Source organism: Sinohyriopsis cumingii, chromosome 7 (genome assembly GCF_028554795.1).
Source record: "Sinohyriopsis cumingii isolate HCF-2022 chromosome 7, ASM2855479v2, whole genome shotgun sequence".
Lineage (NCBI taxonomy): Eukaryota > Metazoa > Mollusca > Bivalvia > Unionida > Unionidae > Sinohyriopsis > Sinohyriopsis cumingii.
This window is the reverse complement of record NC_142967.1, coordinates 38659306-38680541: the sequence shown is the minus strand read 5'-3', so window position 1 is coordinate 38680541 and position 21236 is coordinate 38659306. Positions and strand designations below refer to the sequence as shown.

The window sequence follows — 21236 nt, the reverse complement described above, 5'->3', positions numbered from 1 at the left end:
TGGACTTCTTGTCTTTGTTTACATTCTGAACTTGCGTTTTACCGACGCTTAAGCTGACTGCTATTTTGCGAGTGGTCTCGCCTTTTTCATTTCTTTCAATGACATTAATCCTTTCTTCCAGTGTTAAATTTTTTCTTTTTTTCAGCGGAGATTCTGCCGTTGTTATTAGTGTTGACGTTATAAAGACTATCGGTTTTGATCAGGTTTTGGGGAATTGTGGACTAAATATATATTATGTACCAATGAATGAAACCAAAAGACATAATTAACTCATCAGGAAACAATACATTTATTCTGAGACGAAGTTTAAATCAACAGCGTTATAGCTTGATAAACAAATGTTCCGACCATCTGCACCCACGTAAACAGATTGTGGCTTGGTGAAACACTAACAAAAGAAATAAAAAATAATTTTAAAAAAATCCGGAAATGATTCTCACTTATTAGTATTAAAGACAATGAGCTCATTCACCCTCCAGGCATTATGGATTAACTGGAAAGCAAACGACGTACTCAAACCAACACTGAAGCCCTTTCAAACGATTTCTCACTTGGACATAAGGACTACCGGCGTTTTGTGAGTTTTCATAAAGATAAAGAAAAAATACAAACCTCTAAATTGACTGCGTATATCCATCATTACTCCCTTTGATGTTACTCTTACTGGCTATTCACATGACTTCGGCACTACAATGGCGGTTAGTGACATGTACTTTAGCCTGGTTTACTGCAGTTTACAAATGACACCGTACGCTGGAGTTGTAAATTTCACAAAACTGGTACTGTAGCAAGACAAATTATTTTTAAATACTTTATTAGAGCAATCTTTGCTATTTATGCAGTCTTTGTTACAAAGGATTAAATGATGGTTAGAGGTGTTTATCCCGATATATGGTTGTTCAACTATAGTGTTATTTAATGTGCACTTTGTTTGCATACTACATTTATCCCGAGCTCTAGTGTTTACAAAGGATTAAGTTAAGGTCAGTGGTGTCAATCTGTTTTGATTTTTTGGCGATGCGGTCGTTCATAGCAGTGTCAAAATGCATATTTTGCCAAGAAATCGCGGTCGCTGGTCGCGTTCAGCAGGTGGTCGTTCATAACAGAGCGTTTATATAGTAAAATCGATCCGTGCATTACGATTGTGGTCGGAAATGACAGGTGGTCGCTCATAGCAGAGGTCGCTCATGACAGGTTTTACTGTATATGCATGTAGATGACCTAATTAGATTTTCATAGTTAAATCAATTGATATTGTCACTGCTTGCTGCAGAGGCATCTTGATAATGTCCTGTCCATCTGTGCCCCCCACATCATGTTGGAAACTTGTTGGAATGATTTTTCAAAAACCTTATAATACAAATGATTTTCAGTTTTTATGCTTCCACTGCAATAACAGATTGGGGCATATTGTTCTGTTACTGTCCATCTGATATGCCTGCATGTACCTACCTCCCTCAGTTTTGCCATAAAACATGTACATGTAGTTTGTGCCATCAAGCATGGAACCATGAAATTTTACACATTTTATCATGGTCATAGATGACCTGATTAGTAGATTGTTCTTTACACCTTTAACATTTTGGGCTATGACATTTTTTTTTTTTGACAATACATTATCAGCATGGTTGTGTGAAAACTGCTTGAGGCAGAGAAAAAGATTGATATTATTAGATGACTTGATAAAATTTCCTGGTCACTGCAGCAATTTTTCATATTTTAATTTGGCACATGATTTTTTGTTATTTAGAAACATTGAGCTATATTAATAAAGTTTTGTATACTTTTTTGAAATTATATCTTGATGACCTAATCAGATTTTCAGGTCATTGCAGCAATTTTTGGTAATTTTTATAAATTTATGCAGTTTTTGTGACTGCAACAGGAAAAAAAGCTCTTGAAGACAAGTGAAATTTATTATGTATGATCATACATATATGTCGCTGATCTGATTAGAATTTGATATAATTGTTTAAAAAATTTTCTACATTTTTTAATTTTAGAGACTTTCTGGCTTCATCAGGGCATGCATGTTTTGTAATTGCAAACCTAAATGTTTTTATATTCATATGTTAACTTTGACATTTTGGAGTTGACCTTTCTAGTATGATTATGTATAAACTGATGTTGAAAATTAAGTCTGTTTCTGTATATAGATGACCTGAATATATTTTCATACTATACGAATGATTTCTGGAAAAAAGCCCTGTAAATAATTAAGTAGCAAGTCCACTTACATTAAGTTTTCATTCATTTTGAAGTAAAATATGAATTAGTTTATCCTCTAGCACAGTTGTGGTGTGGGACAAGTGTTATCCTTAAGGAGCCATAGTGGTTAAGTGGTTTGTGTGCTGGACTCGCAACTGATATGGTGCAGGTTCAAATCCTACCATCAGACCATCCTAGATCAGCTACCATGGCATGTTCTTGGGCGAGGCATTTTACTATAATTGCATCAGCATTAAGTTACCATAACCTTTGTTGCTGTAATATAAAGCAGCAAACCAAACCAAGTGTTGTCTTTATCTGCCTAGCTGTCCTCTTGTCTATCCATCACCTCTCGGTGAGATTTTGCTTATAGTTTGGTTATAAGGTACTGTAGTATAGGGGCATCCATGTTCCAAGAGCTTGTTTTTTTTCTTTTCTTCAAATACCATATATATTTGCTTTTAAGCATTGCCCAACTGTAACAACATAGTCCCTGATCTGCCATCACATTAGTGTGTATGTTGCTTGTTCCACTGATTTCTCCCAACAAACTGCATAGATCCAGATGTGCTGGTGTATAATCTGACTGCAGATTGAGTTGTACAGTTAGACTAGTGAGTATATGCAATATCCTTTCCAGTCCGGATTATTATATTAAAGGTGAATTTTGTTATTTTCAACTGGACTTGTACCTAAATCATTTTCATTTACTAGATGATTTTGGATCATCAGTGACTACACTGGTATAATGTTTCTCCAATAGGAGGAAGAAGAGGAGGATGAGGATGAAGATATGGAGTCTGAAGAAATGGATGAAGAGGATGAAGAGGATGAGGATGGAAAGAGGTACATTTGGGCATGTTCTTCTTGTTCTACCTTTTATATTACTATCAATGATATGAATGACATATGATGGAAAGAGATACAGAATGGAATTTTCACAAGAAGGCTAATAATTTATAATTTTGGTCCTAAATGAAAATTGTAACAATCTTGCATCCAATAAAGCTCTCAAAATGGCCATCTTGAAAATCATTTTATCACTTGTTCTCCTGAATGGATGGTTGTGATGACATGGTGATTTCACCAAGGAAATTTTTTTGGTCCAAAATGAAAAATGGTGCAGATCATTAATTTAATCTGCTGGCCAGTTTATAAATGTTTTCATTACTTGAGAACTGGGATAAAACTCGTCAGTTCAAAAGAATAGTCTTGTTTTTGATTCCATGGAAATTCTTTTCAACCAGGTACTCCTGTTCTGTTTTTATTTGTTTTCCTTGGTTTCTAAAACTTCACATCTTTAATCCTAGTCTGCATTTGATGACCTTCATTTTCATGTGTCACTGACTTATTTTGAATAGGGCATTTTATCAGTGTCAGTTTTTACCTATGAATCCATTTTAAGTACTTCATCATATCAAAATTAGCAAACTGACCTACATTTCATAAATAACCGATTCTGCATTTAGGTTAATTTTTTTCAAGGTCAAGATACAATTCTCTATGCATGTAGTTGTACACTATGCACCTTGAGCAAAGTTTGTGGAGGGCTTGCATTTAAGGTATGGGGACAGGTATTTTGATCTTGGGGGTCTAAAGCACAAGGTCAATGTGGCTCACAGAGAAATGGTTTTTCAGGAATAAATATAGACTTCTGGATGACTTGCACTTAGGGTAATGAAGAAACCTATAGATTCTGTGGTGAGAAGCTCAGAGGTCAATCATGGAATAATGCATTCTAGACTTGCATATTTTGATCAAGATCTGGGTCATGGAGACCCATTGGTCAATAATCTCCAGAGTAAAACTATGCCCTACTAGTGCCTACATATTAAGCACGAGTCAGGGTTCTAATTTGATATTTTTAGTTTTTTTATACTTTTTTTGAGAATTGTTGGCACAATTAAGTGAAAACCGAGATAAACAAATGAAATTGAGTAGACCTATTTGTACTGACGTTTGGAAGAACTGGTTAGAGACCAATGTCATACAATACATATCCTGCTACTATTTAATTACCTTCCTTTTGAGACTCTTACTTCCCCAGTCCAAGTTCTTCTTCCAATTACTACTGAAGGGCCAGAATTTGGGAAAATATGATCCCAGTCAACTCAGTCGCAGCCAACATATGGAATATCTTTTTCACATTGGGCTATGACTGTAGTACAGAAGTGCCAGATTGCCCATTGAATTTTGCCTTCTTTATCCTTTATTAGACATCTTTTGGCCAATTGTACATATTTTGTATTGATTGAATGTTCTCTCCTTGGTCCTTGCTTTATTTGAGCATTTTCTGTGTTCCTTTTATTCATTTTGAAGAGTATTTTTCTGCCTCACTTAGCAAGTGGTGCCTCAGTAAATTTTAATCCCACTTTATAGTTCTGTTGCTAGGGCAGGTATCGTCTATGTTTGGGTTCCCAGATTTGTTTTGTATGATTTGTTGTCTCTTTAATTACTGTGTTCCAGGCTGCGGTTAAGTGTGGGCACTGAAGGCCATGTGGATCATGAATCCCACCTGTCTATCATGCACTGCATACACATGGATGTCTGATTTGTTGTCTTTGGGCATACAAGTACGAGACTTGGCAGAAAGTCCCTGCACATACAGAGGGAGCACAGTGACTTGTATTAGCAGATTACAGCTTCCTGATAGGGATAAGAAGTACCCACTAAAGTTTGGTAGCAGAGTGACTTGTATTAGCAGATTACAGCTTCCTGATAGGGATAAAAGTACCCACTAAAGTTTGGTAGCACAGTGACTTGTATTAGCAGATTACAGCTTCCTGATAGGGATAAGAAGTACCCATTAAAGTTTGGTAAAACAGTGACTTGTATTAGCAGATTACAGCTTTCTGATAGGGAGGAGCGATAATCTCAATCTGATGTGGGGTCATCTGTCGGATCTTGAAAGTCTTTGACTAGGCTCTGGGCCAGGCACTGGTCATCCATGTGTTGATTATTGGTCTGGGGACAGGGATCCGGTCAATACCACCCATCCATTCCCATGTTGCTGCTTAATCCCTATGGGGATAGGGAGTTGGATTGTACTTGCCCAGGTATGGATGGAGATTGGATCAGCATCCCTCAGGCCTTGTCCAACAGAAGGAGGGTGGGCTATAACTTTTCATGAAGATTGTAGAGAAGGAACTGGCAATACCATTTGGCCAGCAGGACAGCTATTATGGATAGTTCTCTCACCCTTAGTGAGCAATTGTGCAATGACAAAAGCCTCATTTTAGATGTCTTCTCACTGGAGAGAGATACTGGGAAGGACAGTTCTGTCTCGCATCTCCGAGAATTCAAAAGTGACCATCAACTGATGGCCCTATATGACCTTCTCCCAATTTCTTAATGCAGGCATAGCCTTAACATTCTGTAAGCAGACTTTGTTCAAAGCTCACTCCCAGGTAAAGCTAAGGGAGAAAAGTCTTTGGGCTCCTTTCCGCAAGGATAGAGGTGGGCATCTCTAGGAAGTTGCATCTTACCTACGGTGTCTTCCAGTTCATATCATCCCCATTAGAGTTCCTTTAGCTTTCTTTTTTCATGGACTTGGTTGGACATCATTGACAATGTGCTTCTTAATTCCACCTTGAAGGATGGATATTAGCTTCATTTCCAGGAACATCTCTATCATCATCTTCTTTCACTAGTCTATACTAGCTCAATTAAAGGAAAAGGTACACACCCTTCATGGAAGGGTGCAGTCAAGAGGGTGGAAAATGATCCGACTCTGAGTGTGTATTCCTGAATATTTCTGAAGTCAAAAATGTTTTGTGTCATAATTTACCTCTCTGCTTTAAACACATTTCTTTGAAAAGAACACCTTTAGATGGAGATTACTGCTTTGATCAGGAATGCCACAAGTCTGAGTGACAGTTGGTTTTCTTAAATTGTCAGTATGTACATCTTACAACATTTTTTCCTGCAATAGAAAATACACCCAGTTGTCTTGACTAGGTGTTTCAGTTTCAAGCTCTGTTTGGTCTCAATTCTACCCTGACAGCCTTTATCAGGATGATGTGGGTGGTAGCCTCCCACTTCAGGTCTTTAAAAATCCAGTTTTTGGTTCATTATCCTAGATGTTGCCCAAATGGTGAAGATTCAGCAACCTAGTCACAGCAGAGGGTCTCGCAACAACCCCCACATTTTACACCTATACCCTTTCCATCTTGTGTCATGTATCATACCTTTGAACAATTACTAATTTAAACTTCTCCACCAACTCCATTATACCAGTTTTTACCAAATTTGACATGGCATAATGGATGAAGGGCTTAAAGTTTACAAATGATTCCAATCACAATAAAATTTGGCTGCCATTCATATAAATAGTAAAATTCTAGTCATTTAAAGCCATTTGACTGAAATTGATCAAATTCAGTAAAAAGTATCCAGGAAGACTTTTGTTTTGTGCAAATTACACATGTATATCAATCCAATTTCAGATATGGTCACCTTTACTAAAGAAACACATCTGTTACTAAAAATAGAAAAGCATTCATACAAATGATAATGTTTTGCTATCCAGTATGGCTACCATTACTAAAAATGGACAACTCTTTAAAAATGTCTCAAACTACCAAACAGAATCTGACCATGTTTTGTGCAAATCATCCTGGCATAGGGGGATTTTATTCTCGTACAACAATCAGATATGGCCACTGTTACTAAAAATGTAAATCTTTTTAAAAAAATCATGTCCAAAATCATTGAGCAGAATTTGATCATATTTGATACAGAAATTATCCTGACATGGAGGTTATTTTGTAACAATTTTGCCAATCCACTATCAAATAAGGCTACTTTTGCTAACAATAGAAAAATGCCTGCACAGTGCTAAATTTAATTTGAGCCAATTTTTCAGAAAGGATGTTGGCATAAAGAGCTTTTCAAACATTGTAGAAATGATGCCAATGCATCACTAAAAGTAGGGAAAAGATTTACTCATCACAATAACATCTTTGACTCAAAAGCATCCTGGTATGACGGCCTTTCTATATTTGACAAATGATGCTGATATACTATCACAAATGAATGAAAATGTAAAAACTAGTATAAACTTGAATAAATTGTTTTCACAACATGTGCAATCAATAGCATTGGAAGAAATTTCAACAGAAAGCAGCATTCTGACCCAGATTTCTTGAACTCTGTTCCGTTTAGCTAATAGGCAAATGTTGGCCACGCGAGTGATCTCCACCCAAGAACCTCTTACACTTGAACCTGTTTCATCTGCAGTGGGTGCATGAGTGTTTTACAAACACCAGTCTAGTTATTTTTTATTAAGAGCTTGTTAGTCCCAGATAATGTCTTAATCTTGTGCATGCCTATTATTTAATAATCAATTTATATTGTGTACCAAGTACATGCAATCGTAAAAGAGCAACTAGTATCAACAAAAACAGCATATACTTCAATTAATATTTAATCCAAACTTGTAACATGTTTAGATTGTTTGTATAGTGAATGTTTTTATGCAAATAATTATGGCCAATTTTCACAAGATTTGAGTTGGAGACATTTGGACCAAGTTGTATCACTCTTGTCCATGTTACCAATTTATTTGGTCTGTAGTCTGTTATTCCATTTGTATTGAAATTGAAATGATTTGCAGTTTGTTTCAACACTTTGCATAATTTAGTCAGGTTTTGGTCATTATTTTTAGTTAAAAACTGGTGTTAGGGGGTACAAAAGTTGCAAGCAATAACATCCAACACAAAGTATATTCCCAGCCAATTTTTAATGTTCACCCAAGCTAGGGCTCAAGATGACTGCACTTTATAGAGAACAATTCTTTAGTTTTACACCAGGACAATAGTTTATCAAAACAAGTGATGACAACTGCAGACTCCAACTCCAATGGGTCAGAATCTTTATCAGTATCAGATGTGAACTAGGTAGAATGTTTCTAACATTACCATATCTGACCGCTTAAAATCCATTAAACTAAAACTATCATGTACACCACTGTCTCTTGTCTTAATGATAATGAATATTTATACAATAAATTGGAGGGAAATATTAAGCATTAATATGACGGCAACACCTTCCCCCTTAAGAGAAAACTAGTTTTCGAACAAAATTATAAAGGATGGATAAGCAAGATCGAAGGGTTAATATTTGGCTGTATACAGTTCTATGCAATTACCTTACTTCAAGAAATTTAAAAGTTCTAGCATCTCCCTGGCAATTAGAGTTCTATCAAATAGCATACAGTGCAAGCATTCAATGAATATTTCCATATTCCGAATACAACATTTAGCACAACATCTAAAACAAACATTTTGGATTCACTTAAAATCAAACTGATGTGCATTACGAAAGTACTTAATTAGTACACAAGCTATAATACGCATTATCATATGGGTCTTAATTCAGATAGGTCCAACAAGAATGAACACTAAAACAGTCTTAGACTCCAGCACGTGACAATCCATCAGCATTTGCATTCTCTGCTCCCTGACAGTGTTTGATCGTGAACTCATATGGTTGCAGACACAGGGACCATCTGCCTTTACAAGTACATTCTTCAAATCACTGAATGACTTAACAGCTGTCTCATCCCATGTAACACGATTTGGCTGACCCTTCCTTGTCAAAATACAAAACGGAGCCGAGAGCTCAGCGAAATTCCTGATGAATTTTCTATAATAGCCCACCATTCCTAGAAAGGATCGAACCTCTTTCTTTGTTGTCGGGAGTGGGAAGTCAACCATAGTTTTGACTTTGCTGTGGTCTGGTTTAATTTGCCCTCCGCCAACAACGTGACCAAGGCAAACAATAGTATCCTTTCCAATGTCACACTTGGAAGGTCTAACTGTCAGATTGTTTTCTCGCAATCTCTCCAAGACTGCTCGTAGATCCTGAAGGTGGTCATCCCAGGTCTCACTATAAATAATGATGTCATCAAAGTAAGATGCAACATTACGTAATTTGGCCAGCAACAGGTCCATCATGCGTGAAAATGTAGCAGGTGATGTTTTCATCCCGAAAGGCATAACGGTAAATTCATAAAGTCCAAAGGGTGTCACAAAAGCAGATTTCTCCTGTGCTTCTTTTGACAGAGGTACCTGCCAGTAACCTTTGGTCATATCGAGTTTGCTAATATATTTTGCATTTCCCAACTTCTCAAAAAGTTCGTCTATCCTTGGTGTAGGATAGGCATCAAAGAGTGTGACATTGTTCAATTTTCGGTAATCAACACAAAGTCGCAGACTTCCATCTTTCTTTTGAACAAGTACAATTGGTGAACTCCATGGGCTTGTAGATGGTTTTATCAATTCTTGCTGTAACATTTCATCTACTATAGCTCTGACTTCAGCCCTTTTTGCATGGGGAATATGATAGGGTCTCTGCGTGATTGGAATGTCTGTTGTTCGAATGTTGTGAGTGATCAAGTTGGTTTTGTCTTGTTTTGAAGTTAGCACGTCTTCAAACTCTGAGCATAATCTTCGCACCTGTTCTCGCTGTTCTTTCATCAGTCTACCATTCAGACTGATTTTGTCCAAACTCTCCATGTCGGCCAGTGGGAAGTCAATCCGTCCTCCTCCATCAAATTCAACAAACACAGTTGTTGATAACAGTACAGCTCTCTTGTACTGACGTAATAGGTTACTATGGTAGGTTACTTGTCCTTGCCTACCACCAATGTTAATCTTGTAATTAACGTTATTAACCTTACTAATGACACGATAAGGTCCCTTCCAGTGAGCTTTCATCTTCAATGCATCAGATGGCAACAAAACTAGGACCTCATCTCCCAACCTAAATTCCCGTTTGGTAGCATTTTTGTCGTACCATGATTTAACTTTCTTGTGACACTCTGTCAGATTTTCTTTCACTAACTCACTTACATCAACCAATCTCTGGCGAATCGAAAGCACATGTTCAACAACTGACTTATGTGTCTCACCCTCACCGGTGAATAGATCCTTAAGAATTTCCATCGGCCCTCTTACTGGCCAACCATACAGCAGCTCAAACGGCAAAAAACCAGTTGCTTCATGTGGTACCTCCCTATAGCAAAACAGTGCATAAGGCAGCATCACATCCCAGTCTTCACCGTTCGTGGAACACAGTTTCTTCAAGACAGCTTTGAGTGTGCCATTCAATCTTTCGACCTTTCCATTGGATTGTGGCCTGTAAGGAGAAGTTGTGATCCCCTTGATGTTCAACATGTTGTAGAGTTCTTTCAGAAGTGTGCTTGTGAAGTTGGTACCTTGGTCTGTAAGGATAACCCTAGGTATACCAACCCGAATATATAGGCCAATTAAGGTGTTGGCCACTGTTTTGGCATCAATGTCCTTCAATGGAAATGCTTCTGGATACCCGGTAGCTTCATCTACTAGTATATATTTGTTCCCCACCTTTGTGCGCTGTAGTGGGCCAACGATATCCATCGCAATCTTGACAAAAGGGTCAGACACAATTGTTGGACACACCATTGGAGCTTTCTCCTTCCCTGTTCTCCTTGCTGTCTTTTGACAGATGTCACAGGCCTGACAGTGCCTCTGAATATCCCCAAACATTCCTGGCCAATAAAATGCGGTTGTTATTCTTGCTTTCGTTTTCTCCCTTCCTAGATGACCAGCAAGTGGTCTATCATGTGCCAACTCTATCACTGCTTGACGTAACTGCTTTGGCAAAACTAACTGGATCCCATATTTTTCTCCATCCGACGACTTCCACTTCCGTTTTAAAATTCCATGCTCCCAGAAAAATGCATTGTCCATGCCTTCTACTTCACTTGCAGATGACAGGGCTTTTACTCACTCCAGCCAACGAGCTGTCATTCTTTTGATACTGAGAAATTAATTCCACATTAACATCGTGTAGCTGATCAAGCGACAAGTTCTTGTCATCAGCCTCATTTTCACGATGGATGTCATCCTCATCCTCATCAGGACCATGATCACTATCTTCATCTGAAAATAGCCTATCTAGATGCATGTCATCCAATTCATGGGATCGGACCCCACATTCTTTTATTTTCCTTTCACTTTCTTCAGCATCCTCTTTCTGCGCTCTTGCCTGGTTCCTCGTTACTACCATAGTCCTTTTTTTCCTATGTAGAATGTCCATACCCAGCGGCGCTTGTGCTGCCAAGTCAGATACCAGTCCAACCTGGACATGACCCTTGTAGTATGGCGTGTCTAATTCTACTATGGCTAATTTCGCCTCAAAAGGCTGTCCAATGGCAGTGTAGAGTGTCAGGTTCTGTCCTTCAAGGATACATGATTTATCGACAAGGTCCTCATGTATCAAGGTCATTTCTGCGCCTGTATCTTTAACAAATAATACTTCCTTGTTGTTCACTGTTCCCGGTACATTTATTAACCGTTCACCAATGATATTCTGGACAAAGTAGGTTGCTTGATTTTGTTTTCTGCTGGGACAGTCACGCAAAACATGACCCTTCTGGTGACATTTATAGCACTTTTTGTCTCCATAGGATTTTTCTATCAAACCTGTTTTCTTGGACTGAGGTGAACTTGATGCTTGGTTATTTGCTTGTTGTCGGCTGTGCTTATGGTCGAACTTGCTGTCACTGATGGGCAAAACATAATCCTCAGCAGCATCGACAACAGAGCCATTGCCTTTTTTGCGCCTTATCCACTGGGCCTGCACTGGTGGGAGAGCCTTCAAGAAGTATTCATCTGCTAAACATCTATGTGGATCACGACTATCAATGAACCGTGTTAAATACTGCTCTATACGTGCCATCAGACCTCTGTATGTTTCATTAGCATCCCTTCTTATGCTAACTAACTGGCTGAAATATTCATGAGGTCTTTTCCCAAACCTATTTATCAGGGCCTTTCTTAGCTCAACATAGCTTTTACTTGTTTGTTGTGCTACCTCTCTTGCCTCCCCTGTTAGCAGCGTTCTCAGTTTTCATTTCTTCGCCCCATTTGGCGTGATCAGCCACGGCGTCAAATTCTGAGAGAAATGTAAGAATGTCTTCATTCGCTTGATGATTGTAAGTTTGAAGCTTGACTTTGAATGGGAGGCTGTCATTCTTTTTATCTATGTCCTTCTGATGTTTCACCCTTTCTATCTCTAACTCCAGCTCTTTAAGTTTAAGACTGTGCTCCATTCGCAACTTCTCCCTTTCAAAGTCTAATTTTTTTCTCTCAATTGCACATTCCCTCTCTAACTGTAACCGGTCATGTTCAGTTTGCTTGTTGGTGTCCTTGGATGTTTTTAGTTTGCTGTGTTTTCTTTAGTTTTCTTACAGGCTGCTCTTCCTCTATTTCCATGTCATATGGTTCTTCAGCACTGAAGTCTCCCTCAATATCTGTGAATTGCATCAAATTTGGTTGCTGTTTCCGTCTGGTTCTATCCCTTGCAATGCTGTGCTCTTCAACAGTCGTTCCTACTTCCTCTTCTATAACGCTACCTTGGGTCGTCATTTCAATCCTTATTTTGTTTATCCTTAGCTTAACAGGAATCACACCCACAGAGTTACAGAGTATATCCAATAGTAATTTGCAGCTACACTACTCAGACAAAACTTTGGTACTTGTGCTGTTTCAATGTTACTGTCAAATTTCCAACAACTTAGCTATCCCACCGCTGCCACCAAAATTGTTATGGGGTACAAAAGTTGCAAACAATAACATCCAACACAAAGTATATTCCCAGCCAACTTTTTAATGTTCACCCAAGCTAGGGCTCAAGACCACTGCACTTTACAGAGAACAATTCTTTAGTTTTACACCAGGACAATAGTTTATCAAAACAACAGTGATGACAACTGCAGACTCCAACTCCAATGGGGCAGAATCTTTATCAGTATCAGATGTGAACTAGGTAGAATGTTTCTAACATTACCATATCTGACCGCTTAAAATCCATTAAACTAAAACTATCATGTACACCACTGTCTCTTGTCTTAATGATAATGAATATTTATACAATAAATTGGAGGGAAATGTTAAGCATTAATATGACAGCAACAACGGGAATAAATTTTTTTGTGGACATGGACTTTTTGTTACAAGATAAAATAAATTTTAACTAATTTTGTATTTTAATAAGAACTGGTCATGTGCTGCTTAGAGTATGTCTAACTGTACATGTACTTAACAGTATGTCTAACTGTACATGTACTTAACAGTAATTGTATCTGTACATGTACTTTACACTGATATTGTCAGAACTATACTTAAAAAGCGATCTTTTTGTATTGCTGGAAATAGCATGGATGTCAGACTTCAGACTGGCTTTTTTAAATGACATATTCAATTCTGTATCAAGCAAACTGTAGTCTAGTAATCATTGCAATCACATGTAGATCAGTTTTTGTTGCAATCACTGGGACAAAGAAGGCATTGTCAGTCTGCCACATTTCAAAAGTTGAACATCGTAGCTGACAAATTTTACAATGCTGTAGCAGGTATCATTGTTTCATTGGATTAGCCTTGTTGAATTTAATTTTAAGCAAGCTACAACAGAACATAGTGAGAATGTTGTCTGTGCTGATATCTTTAATAATAATAATAATAATAATAATAATAAACAATAATAATGGCTTTATTTAAAGAGGGTAAAACAATTGGCTAAGAACTAATCTACCTCAAGGCCCCCACCCCCATACAAAGGAATTTATTTTAGCTGCATCTCTGAAGCCACATGATATTGGTTTTGGAAGAAGGAAATAGAGTGGTTATTTCTAATCTCATCTGGAATACTATTCCAGAGCAAAGTTCCATAGTATTGGAAACCAGTAGGAGAATTGAACTGTCATATCCTTCATTTATAATTGAAATGATTGAGTAAAGATGAGGGAGGGAGAACTGTCATATCCTTCATAATATTAGACTAAATGAGTGAGTAAAGATGAAAGAGGGAGAACTGTCATATCCTTCATTTATAATTGAAATGATTGAGTAAAGAGGAGAGAGGGAGAACTGTCATATCCTTCATTTATAATTGAAATGAGTGAGTAAAGATGAGGGAGGGAGAACTGTCATATCCTTCATAATATTAGACTAAATGAGTGAGTAAAGATGAAAGAGGGAGAACTGTCATATCCTTCATTTATAATTGAAATGATTGAGTAAAGATGAGGGAGGGAGAACTGTCATATCCTTCATAATATTAGACTAAATGAGTGAGTAAAGATGAGGGAGGGAGAACTGTCATATCCTTCATTTATATTTGAAATGACTGAGTAAAGATGAGGGAGGGAGAACTGTCATATCCTTCATTTATAATTGAAATGATTGAGTAAAGATGGAGGGAGAACTGTCATATCCTTCATTTATAATTGGGTCTTATTCTGTTACAGTGACAAGAAGAAACCCAAAGGGAAGAAAGTTAAGGTAAGCAACATGAATGTTGTATTTTGATTTATTTCTTGTTATCCTGTGTCTGACAGTAAAATAACTGTCCTGCATGAGGAACTAGTCCCTGCTCATTATAAATGTGTACATTTCACACCTATACCTGGGGTGTACAATGTCTCATTGAGAATGAAAGAATCTGATTTATATATAACACAATTAAATGTTAGTGTGTGTCACTAGGATTTCATTAATGAAAAGAGAAATTCTAACATGCAATTCTCACAACTGCTTAACTCTGATTCTTTGTTACAAAATTAATACAGAGGTCATATAAATAGATGTATAGGGACTATAATATTTTGGACAAAATGGTGATTTATTATGTGTTAGAGAGACTTGTAGGCAAAATAATCATTTTTTGTCATTCCTATATTTTTACATGTGAAAAATATATCCTTCACATATGAAAATATAAGATTTCCCATTATGCCATGCAATATAAAGTTGTACTTTCAACCACAAAACAAGTATCTTTTGAGCTAGGGCAAATACATTGAAACTGCCTTACATTTCAGACATGGAAAGTAATCTTTGATACAGAAATTAGACCAGGTGCCATTTGCATCTCTCAGAAGTTATTTCCCTCACTTTCTTGACAACCATAACAAAAACTAGCTGAGATGCATTGCTGAACCAGACTTGCATTGTTTTCAGATAGGGTCAAATAGTTTACAAAATGACAAAAATAAAAGGGGTGAATTTATGAAAAAGGGGGTGGGTGTCTTGTGCCAAAGAGAGAACAATTTTCTAAAGTTTGATTTTGGAGCAAATTTGGCATATAAATAAGTTTCTTTTCCGACATTAATACCAGATATATTTCACCTTGGTGATACCAGAAACTACATAATGTAACTTGTGGCTTTGCGACTCATTAAAATGTTTGTTACCACACAACAAAACCGTATATACCTAAATTTTTAACTTCATATATTCCATTAGAGGTTTAATGATCTTGCACATAGAAACTGTGGTTTTACTCCATTCACCAAAACATTCAACAAATCTTTTACTTCGGTCTAAAGAACTATTTTTTTTTTTTTGGGGGGGAGGCAGAGACCAAAAGGGCTCGTCTTTAAATTCTGGTAAGCACATGTGGAAGTAACAAAGAAACTGAATTCTTATATTAAGTCAATTGTTCCTTCAATGATGCCCTTTTTCTTTTTCATTGATACAATTGATAATATAAAATAGCATAATTCATATAAAGGACCTATATGCATGCACATGCTACTGGTGGTAGGACAAAAATACCATTTTAATGGCTGTCTAGCGCCTATACTGTTTTAAAGGCTGTCTATCACATATACTGTTTTAAAGGCTGTCTATTGCATACAAGTTTTAAAGCCAGTCTGTTGCATATACTGTTTCAAAGGATGTCTCTTTGATACATGGCTTTAAAGGCTGTCTTTTGCGTATACAGTTTGAAAGGCTGTCTATTGCATATACATTTTGAAAGGCTGTCTGTTGCATATTTAGTTTGAAAGGCTGTCTATTGCATATAGTTTGGAAGGCTGTCTATTGCATATAATTTGAAAGACTATATTGCATATACAGTTTGAAAGGCTGTCTAGTGCATATACAGTTTGAAAAGCTGTAATATGCATTTACACCACTCCCTCCAAAAGGCGTGCCATGATAACTCGTGAACCGAATATGACTCGTCTTATGGTCAAAAATGGTAGATAGGACCTAGAAATTTTAATCAACATTTTGAAATTATCAACTTTTAATAAAAGTCCTATAATTGGTTACATTTTCTTTCCAAACGACCTTTTTATTACACCACAATTAAAGCTATTCAAGAAGTTTTGATCAATGAAAATGTTTTTTTATACCTAGTAATACAATCAATCAATCAATCCTCTCTGCGCCGTCTGGTGCTTGAGGCAACAGCAAGGGAGCACCATTTTGGTCTGTCGGCTGCTGTTATTGGGGCGGTCTGCAGGTTGAGGCCTCTGGTCTTGAGTTCTCGCGCCACGGTTCAGCACTAGGTCTCTTTGGGTCTGCCATGGTTCCTTTTCCCCTGTGGAATCCATCTCAGTGCCACCCTTGGTAGTGAGTCAGGGGGCATTCTGCAGACGTGGCCGAGCCATCTCCATCAACAAGTTGCAATGGTCTCAGCGATGGTGACTGTGCCTGCTCTGTGCCGGAGTTCCTCGTTCGAGATCATGTTTGGCCAGAAGATCCTCATGATCCATCACAGGCACTTAGTCTGGAAGACTTCGAGCTTGCGTTCTGTTAGCAGTGGTCTTCCAACACTCTGACCCGTACAAAAGGATGCTTGGCACGTTGCTCTTGAAGATACGGATCTTCGTGTGGGCACTGAGGTTTGTTGTCCTCCAGATGGGCTTCAGCATTGCGAAGGCCTGGTTGGCCTTGCTGATTCTTGTGGTGACTTCCCTTGTGCAATCTCCATCCGTGGCGACCTTGCTGCCCAGGTACATGAATTCGTCTACTTATGGCAGAGGCTGGTCGTTGATGGTAATTGAGTCGCCCACTCTAGTGTTCTTCCTCAAGACTTCTCTTCCCTATGTTGACTCGAAGACCTATGGTGCTTGCTGTCTGTACCAACTGTTGTCTTCTGTTGGATATCCTGGTGTCTGCTTGCCAGCAACCCAATGTCATTGGCATAATCCAGGTCATCCAGCATTGAGGTCAGTGTCCACTGCATTCCTTGCCTCCTCCCCTCTATGGTGCAGCGCATGATCCAGTCAATGGCCAGTGAGAAGAGGATCGGTGAGAGAATGCATCCTTGCTTCACTCCGGTTTCCACCTTGAATGGTTCAGTGAGCAGATTGTTGTGGATGACTCTGTTCTCATACAGGGACCTGATGACGTTGACAAGTTTCTGGGGGATGCCATAGTGTCGTAGGATCTTCCTCAGAGAGGCTCGGTGCAGGCTGTCAAAAGCCTTCTCAAACTCCACAAAGACCACATAAAGGGATCCATTCCACTCATGGGACTGCTCAAGGATCTGTCTCAGAGCAAAGATGTGGTCGATGCAGGATTTGCCCTTCCTAAAGCCTGCCTGTTCCTGGTGTAGGATGCCATCCAAAACTGTTGTAATGCGTTGGAGAATGATGCGACTGAAAATCTTACTGGAGATGGATAGTAAGGTGATTGCTCACCAGTTGTTGCAGTTCCCCAGATCTTTCTTGGGAAGTTTGACGATGATTCCTGTTTTCCAGTCATTCGGTGCTTCACTATCCCAGATCTTTTGGAGACTCTGGCAAAGAAACTGCGGTGTCTTTGTGTCTTCTGCCTTCAGCATCTCGGGACATACTCCATCATCGCCAGGTGCCTTCCCATTCTTCAGCTTGTGGATGGCCTGCTTGACCTCCTCAACAGTGATGTCGTCACAGTTGATGTCAAGGTCCTCCTCTGCTTCAGGAATGTCAGCGAGTACTGGTGGGTCTGGGCAATTCAGTATGGACTCAGTGTTGCTTGCATCTCTTCAGCTTCTCCTCCTCCACTGTGACATGAGTTCCATCTTCATCTCTCACTGGAAGGTCATGGTGCTGGCCGTAGTCGCCCTTCAGCTTCTTGGTGTTCTGGTACACCATCTTCATGTCTTTCTGCTCTGCTGCTGCCTCCGCCTCCTTTGCCAGTCTCTCTGTGTATTCTCTCCTGTCTCTCCTTGCTGATTTCTTCACCTCCTTGTCTTTTCCTCTACACTCCTTCGAAATTCTCTTTCAGTCATGGTGACTTGGAGTCCAAAAGTCTCTTAATCTGTCTTCTCTTGTCTATGCGAGTGCGAGTCCACATCTCTCCTTATATCCACTCTGTCTAATTACTATTCCCATAACCTAAAACTACTTCTCCTGCTTCCTTCATTACTCTGTTGAAATTGTCTATGGTCAGCACTGTCTCATCTTCTAGAACACCTAGTAATACACAAGTGTAATATTTAATTGCCAATTAAATAATAAGTGTAATTTGTTTCATTTTATCTCTTAGTTCCTCTTAAGTATAATCATCAAAAATGTAATGTGTATTTAAATGTAAAATGTGTCAATCTACCATAACAGCTATGTCCTTAAGAGTTTATCTGAGAACCTTGTGAAGTGCTGACCATGTTTTGATAACTGACTTGTGGAAGTATGTTGTATTGTTGCACTGAATTAAAAGCTGGCCTCCTTTGTATTATCACGTTAATTATATCTTTTGAATCGAATAAAGGAGGTCGAATAAAAGAAAAGTTAAAGGTCATGCAAATCCTACCTACTTAAAAAAAAATTTCAATTTGGGAGGTCTTTTGGTAACTTGCATCCTTGCTTATAGTGTGGTCTATGTTTGTGGACCCCATTGTGCTCAAGTTACCAAGGCAGTGGTGTAATTTTAAAGGTTGACTATTGCAGTACATGTACAACTTTAAAGGCTGTCTATTGCATATATTTTAAAGACTGTCTATTATATGTTGTTTAAAGCCTGTCTATTGCATATGGTTTAAAGGCTGTCTATTGCATATGATTTAAAATTCCATCTATTGCATATAATTTAAAATTCCATCTATTGCATATAATTTAAAGGCTGTCTATTGCATATAATTTTAAAGGCCAATTCTATTGCATAGAGTTTAAAGGCTGTCCATTACATAAAGTTTTATAGTTGAAACCTATTAATCTTACTGAGACTTATTACACATCAAACAACACATGTATGCAACCAGGTGTAAATTGTTTACCTTACCTTGTTGTTGTTATTTGGAGAAATTAAAGCAAAAGGTGGGATATTAAGGTTTTTCTAAGATCATAGATTGTCTACTATGGCTTGTGAGTCTTTGAATTGAAATTCAGCCAACCTTTCTCAGATTTAAATGAAAAAGACCCAAAAATTATTTTGGAAGAAATGTTTGCATAAGTATTGTTTTTGACTTGTTTAATAATTGTTTTGAAGATGTTTTATGAGGAATGTTTAAGGGAAGCTTTTTTTAGGCGATTTGTCATAATGTCAAACATGTTTTTGTGCTAGTGTTAGAAAAACATCAAATAACAAATATTACAAAGTTCAACAGTGCATGGAAATCAGTTCACTTTGGTGCAGGCAAGTAGCAAATGTCCAGAGTTTGCTTTGTTTCATGCAAAGTTGATTTTAAGACAGAAAATATGGGAAGAAATGAAATCACCAGTCATATGCAGCTACCATTGTATAGTTTAAATCTGCAACAGAAAACTTTTGCCAGCCTGTATTTAATTGTGAAAGTTAATGACAGTGAACCCCTTAAATCAACACATATCTATAACCTTGTGAAGGAAACTGAAAATGCTTGTGGATTTTATAATGGATCTTGGCTGCAAACTAACAATACAAGTCATTCAGATGTTTCATTGTAATGTGACAACAGTACATACTGTGGCCAAAAATGCACTTTTGTTTTCAGTTGCCTAAAATGTCTAGAATTTATTGAGATATCCTGATTTAGAAGCCAGTCAACTGAAGAAAAGTTTTAACTATACTGGTCTGATGTCCTGGTTTTTTCTCCATGTATGAGTGTTTAAAAAAAAAACATATCCATCATACATTCATTAAAGAATTAACAGGCATTAAAATTCCAGCTAAATCATTATATATCAGTGTTGGTTTTTCAGTATAGCTTGTAATTTCAATATTCTTTTCATTCAGTTTTTAATTTTGACCATCTGCCATTGAATATGATCACCATTACATAGCTGAAAATTAAATGACTTCTTAAAATCCACTGACCATAATTTGAACAGTTTGATGGATGTCATCCATGGATGAAGACCTTTCAAATTTGTACACATGATGCTGATCAACTGAGATATGGTCACCATTACTAAAATCGATAAACCATCAAAACTTTTGCTCAAAACCAACTAAATAGAAGTTGAACAATTTGACAGATAAGAGCCTTGCATGAAGACCTTTCAAGTTTGTATATTTCGGTATTTAAGAAGAGATGTCATGAGCATGTATGTGTTTCTAAAGATAATGGAATTTAGTATTTTAATACTAAACATATTATTTCTTATATTGTGCATTGTTATACTCTCCTTAATAGGACCTCAAGGCAGAATAGCCCTTGACTTAATGTATCACCCTCTATAAGTAAAGTATTATTATTATTATTCTTATTATTACAAATGATGCCAATTTACCATTTATGTTGCAATGTTACTAAAAACAGAAAAATTAAAAATGTTGAAACCACTTACTTCAGACCATGAAATAGAATTTGATGAAAATTTACAAAAGGGTTCCCAACATGAAGACATCCCATTTTCATGCTTTACAAAAGGGTTCCCAGTATGAAGACATCCCATTTTCATGCTTTACAAAAGGGTTCCCAGTATGAAGACCTCCCATTTTCATGCTTTACAAAAGGGTTCCCAGTACGAAGACCTCCTATTTTCATGCTTACAAAAGGGTTCCCAGTATGAAGACCTCCCATTTTCATGCTTTGCAAAAGGGTTCCCAGTATGCAGACATCCCATTTTCATGCTTTTCAAAAGGGTTCCCAGTACGAAGACATCCCATTTTCATGCTTTACAAAAGGGTTCCCAGTATGCAGACATCTCATTTTCATGCTTCACAAAAGGGTTCCCAGTACAAAGACGTCCCATTTTCATGCTTTACAAAAGGTTTCCCAGTATGCAGACATCTCATTTTCATGCTTTACAAAAGGGTTCCCAATATGCAGACATCACATTTTCATGC

General features: G+C 37.7%; 1 protein-coding gene across 4 annotated transcripts in view; it reads left to right on the top strand.

The window, feature by feature from the left end:
• Positions 1–21236, top strand: part of LOC149795048 (nucleoplasmin-like protein ANO39) — an 84945-nt gene that overhangs the window by 23644 nt on the left and 40065 nt on the right. For all 4 annotated transcript variants that reach the window (XM_089964730.1, XM_089964731.1, XM_089964733.1 and 1 more), the window contains exons 7-8: positions 2972–3054; positions 14501–14534. In XM_089964730.1, the coding sequence (XP_089820856.1) occupies positions 2972–3054; positions 14501–14534 (117 nt within the window). The remainder of the gene's footprint in view (positions 1–2971; positions 3055–14500; positions 14535–21236) is intronic.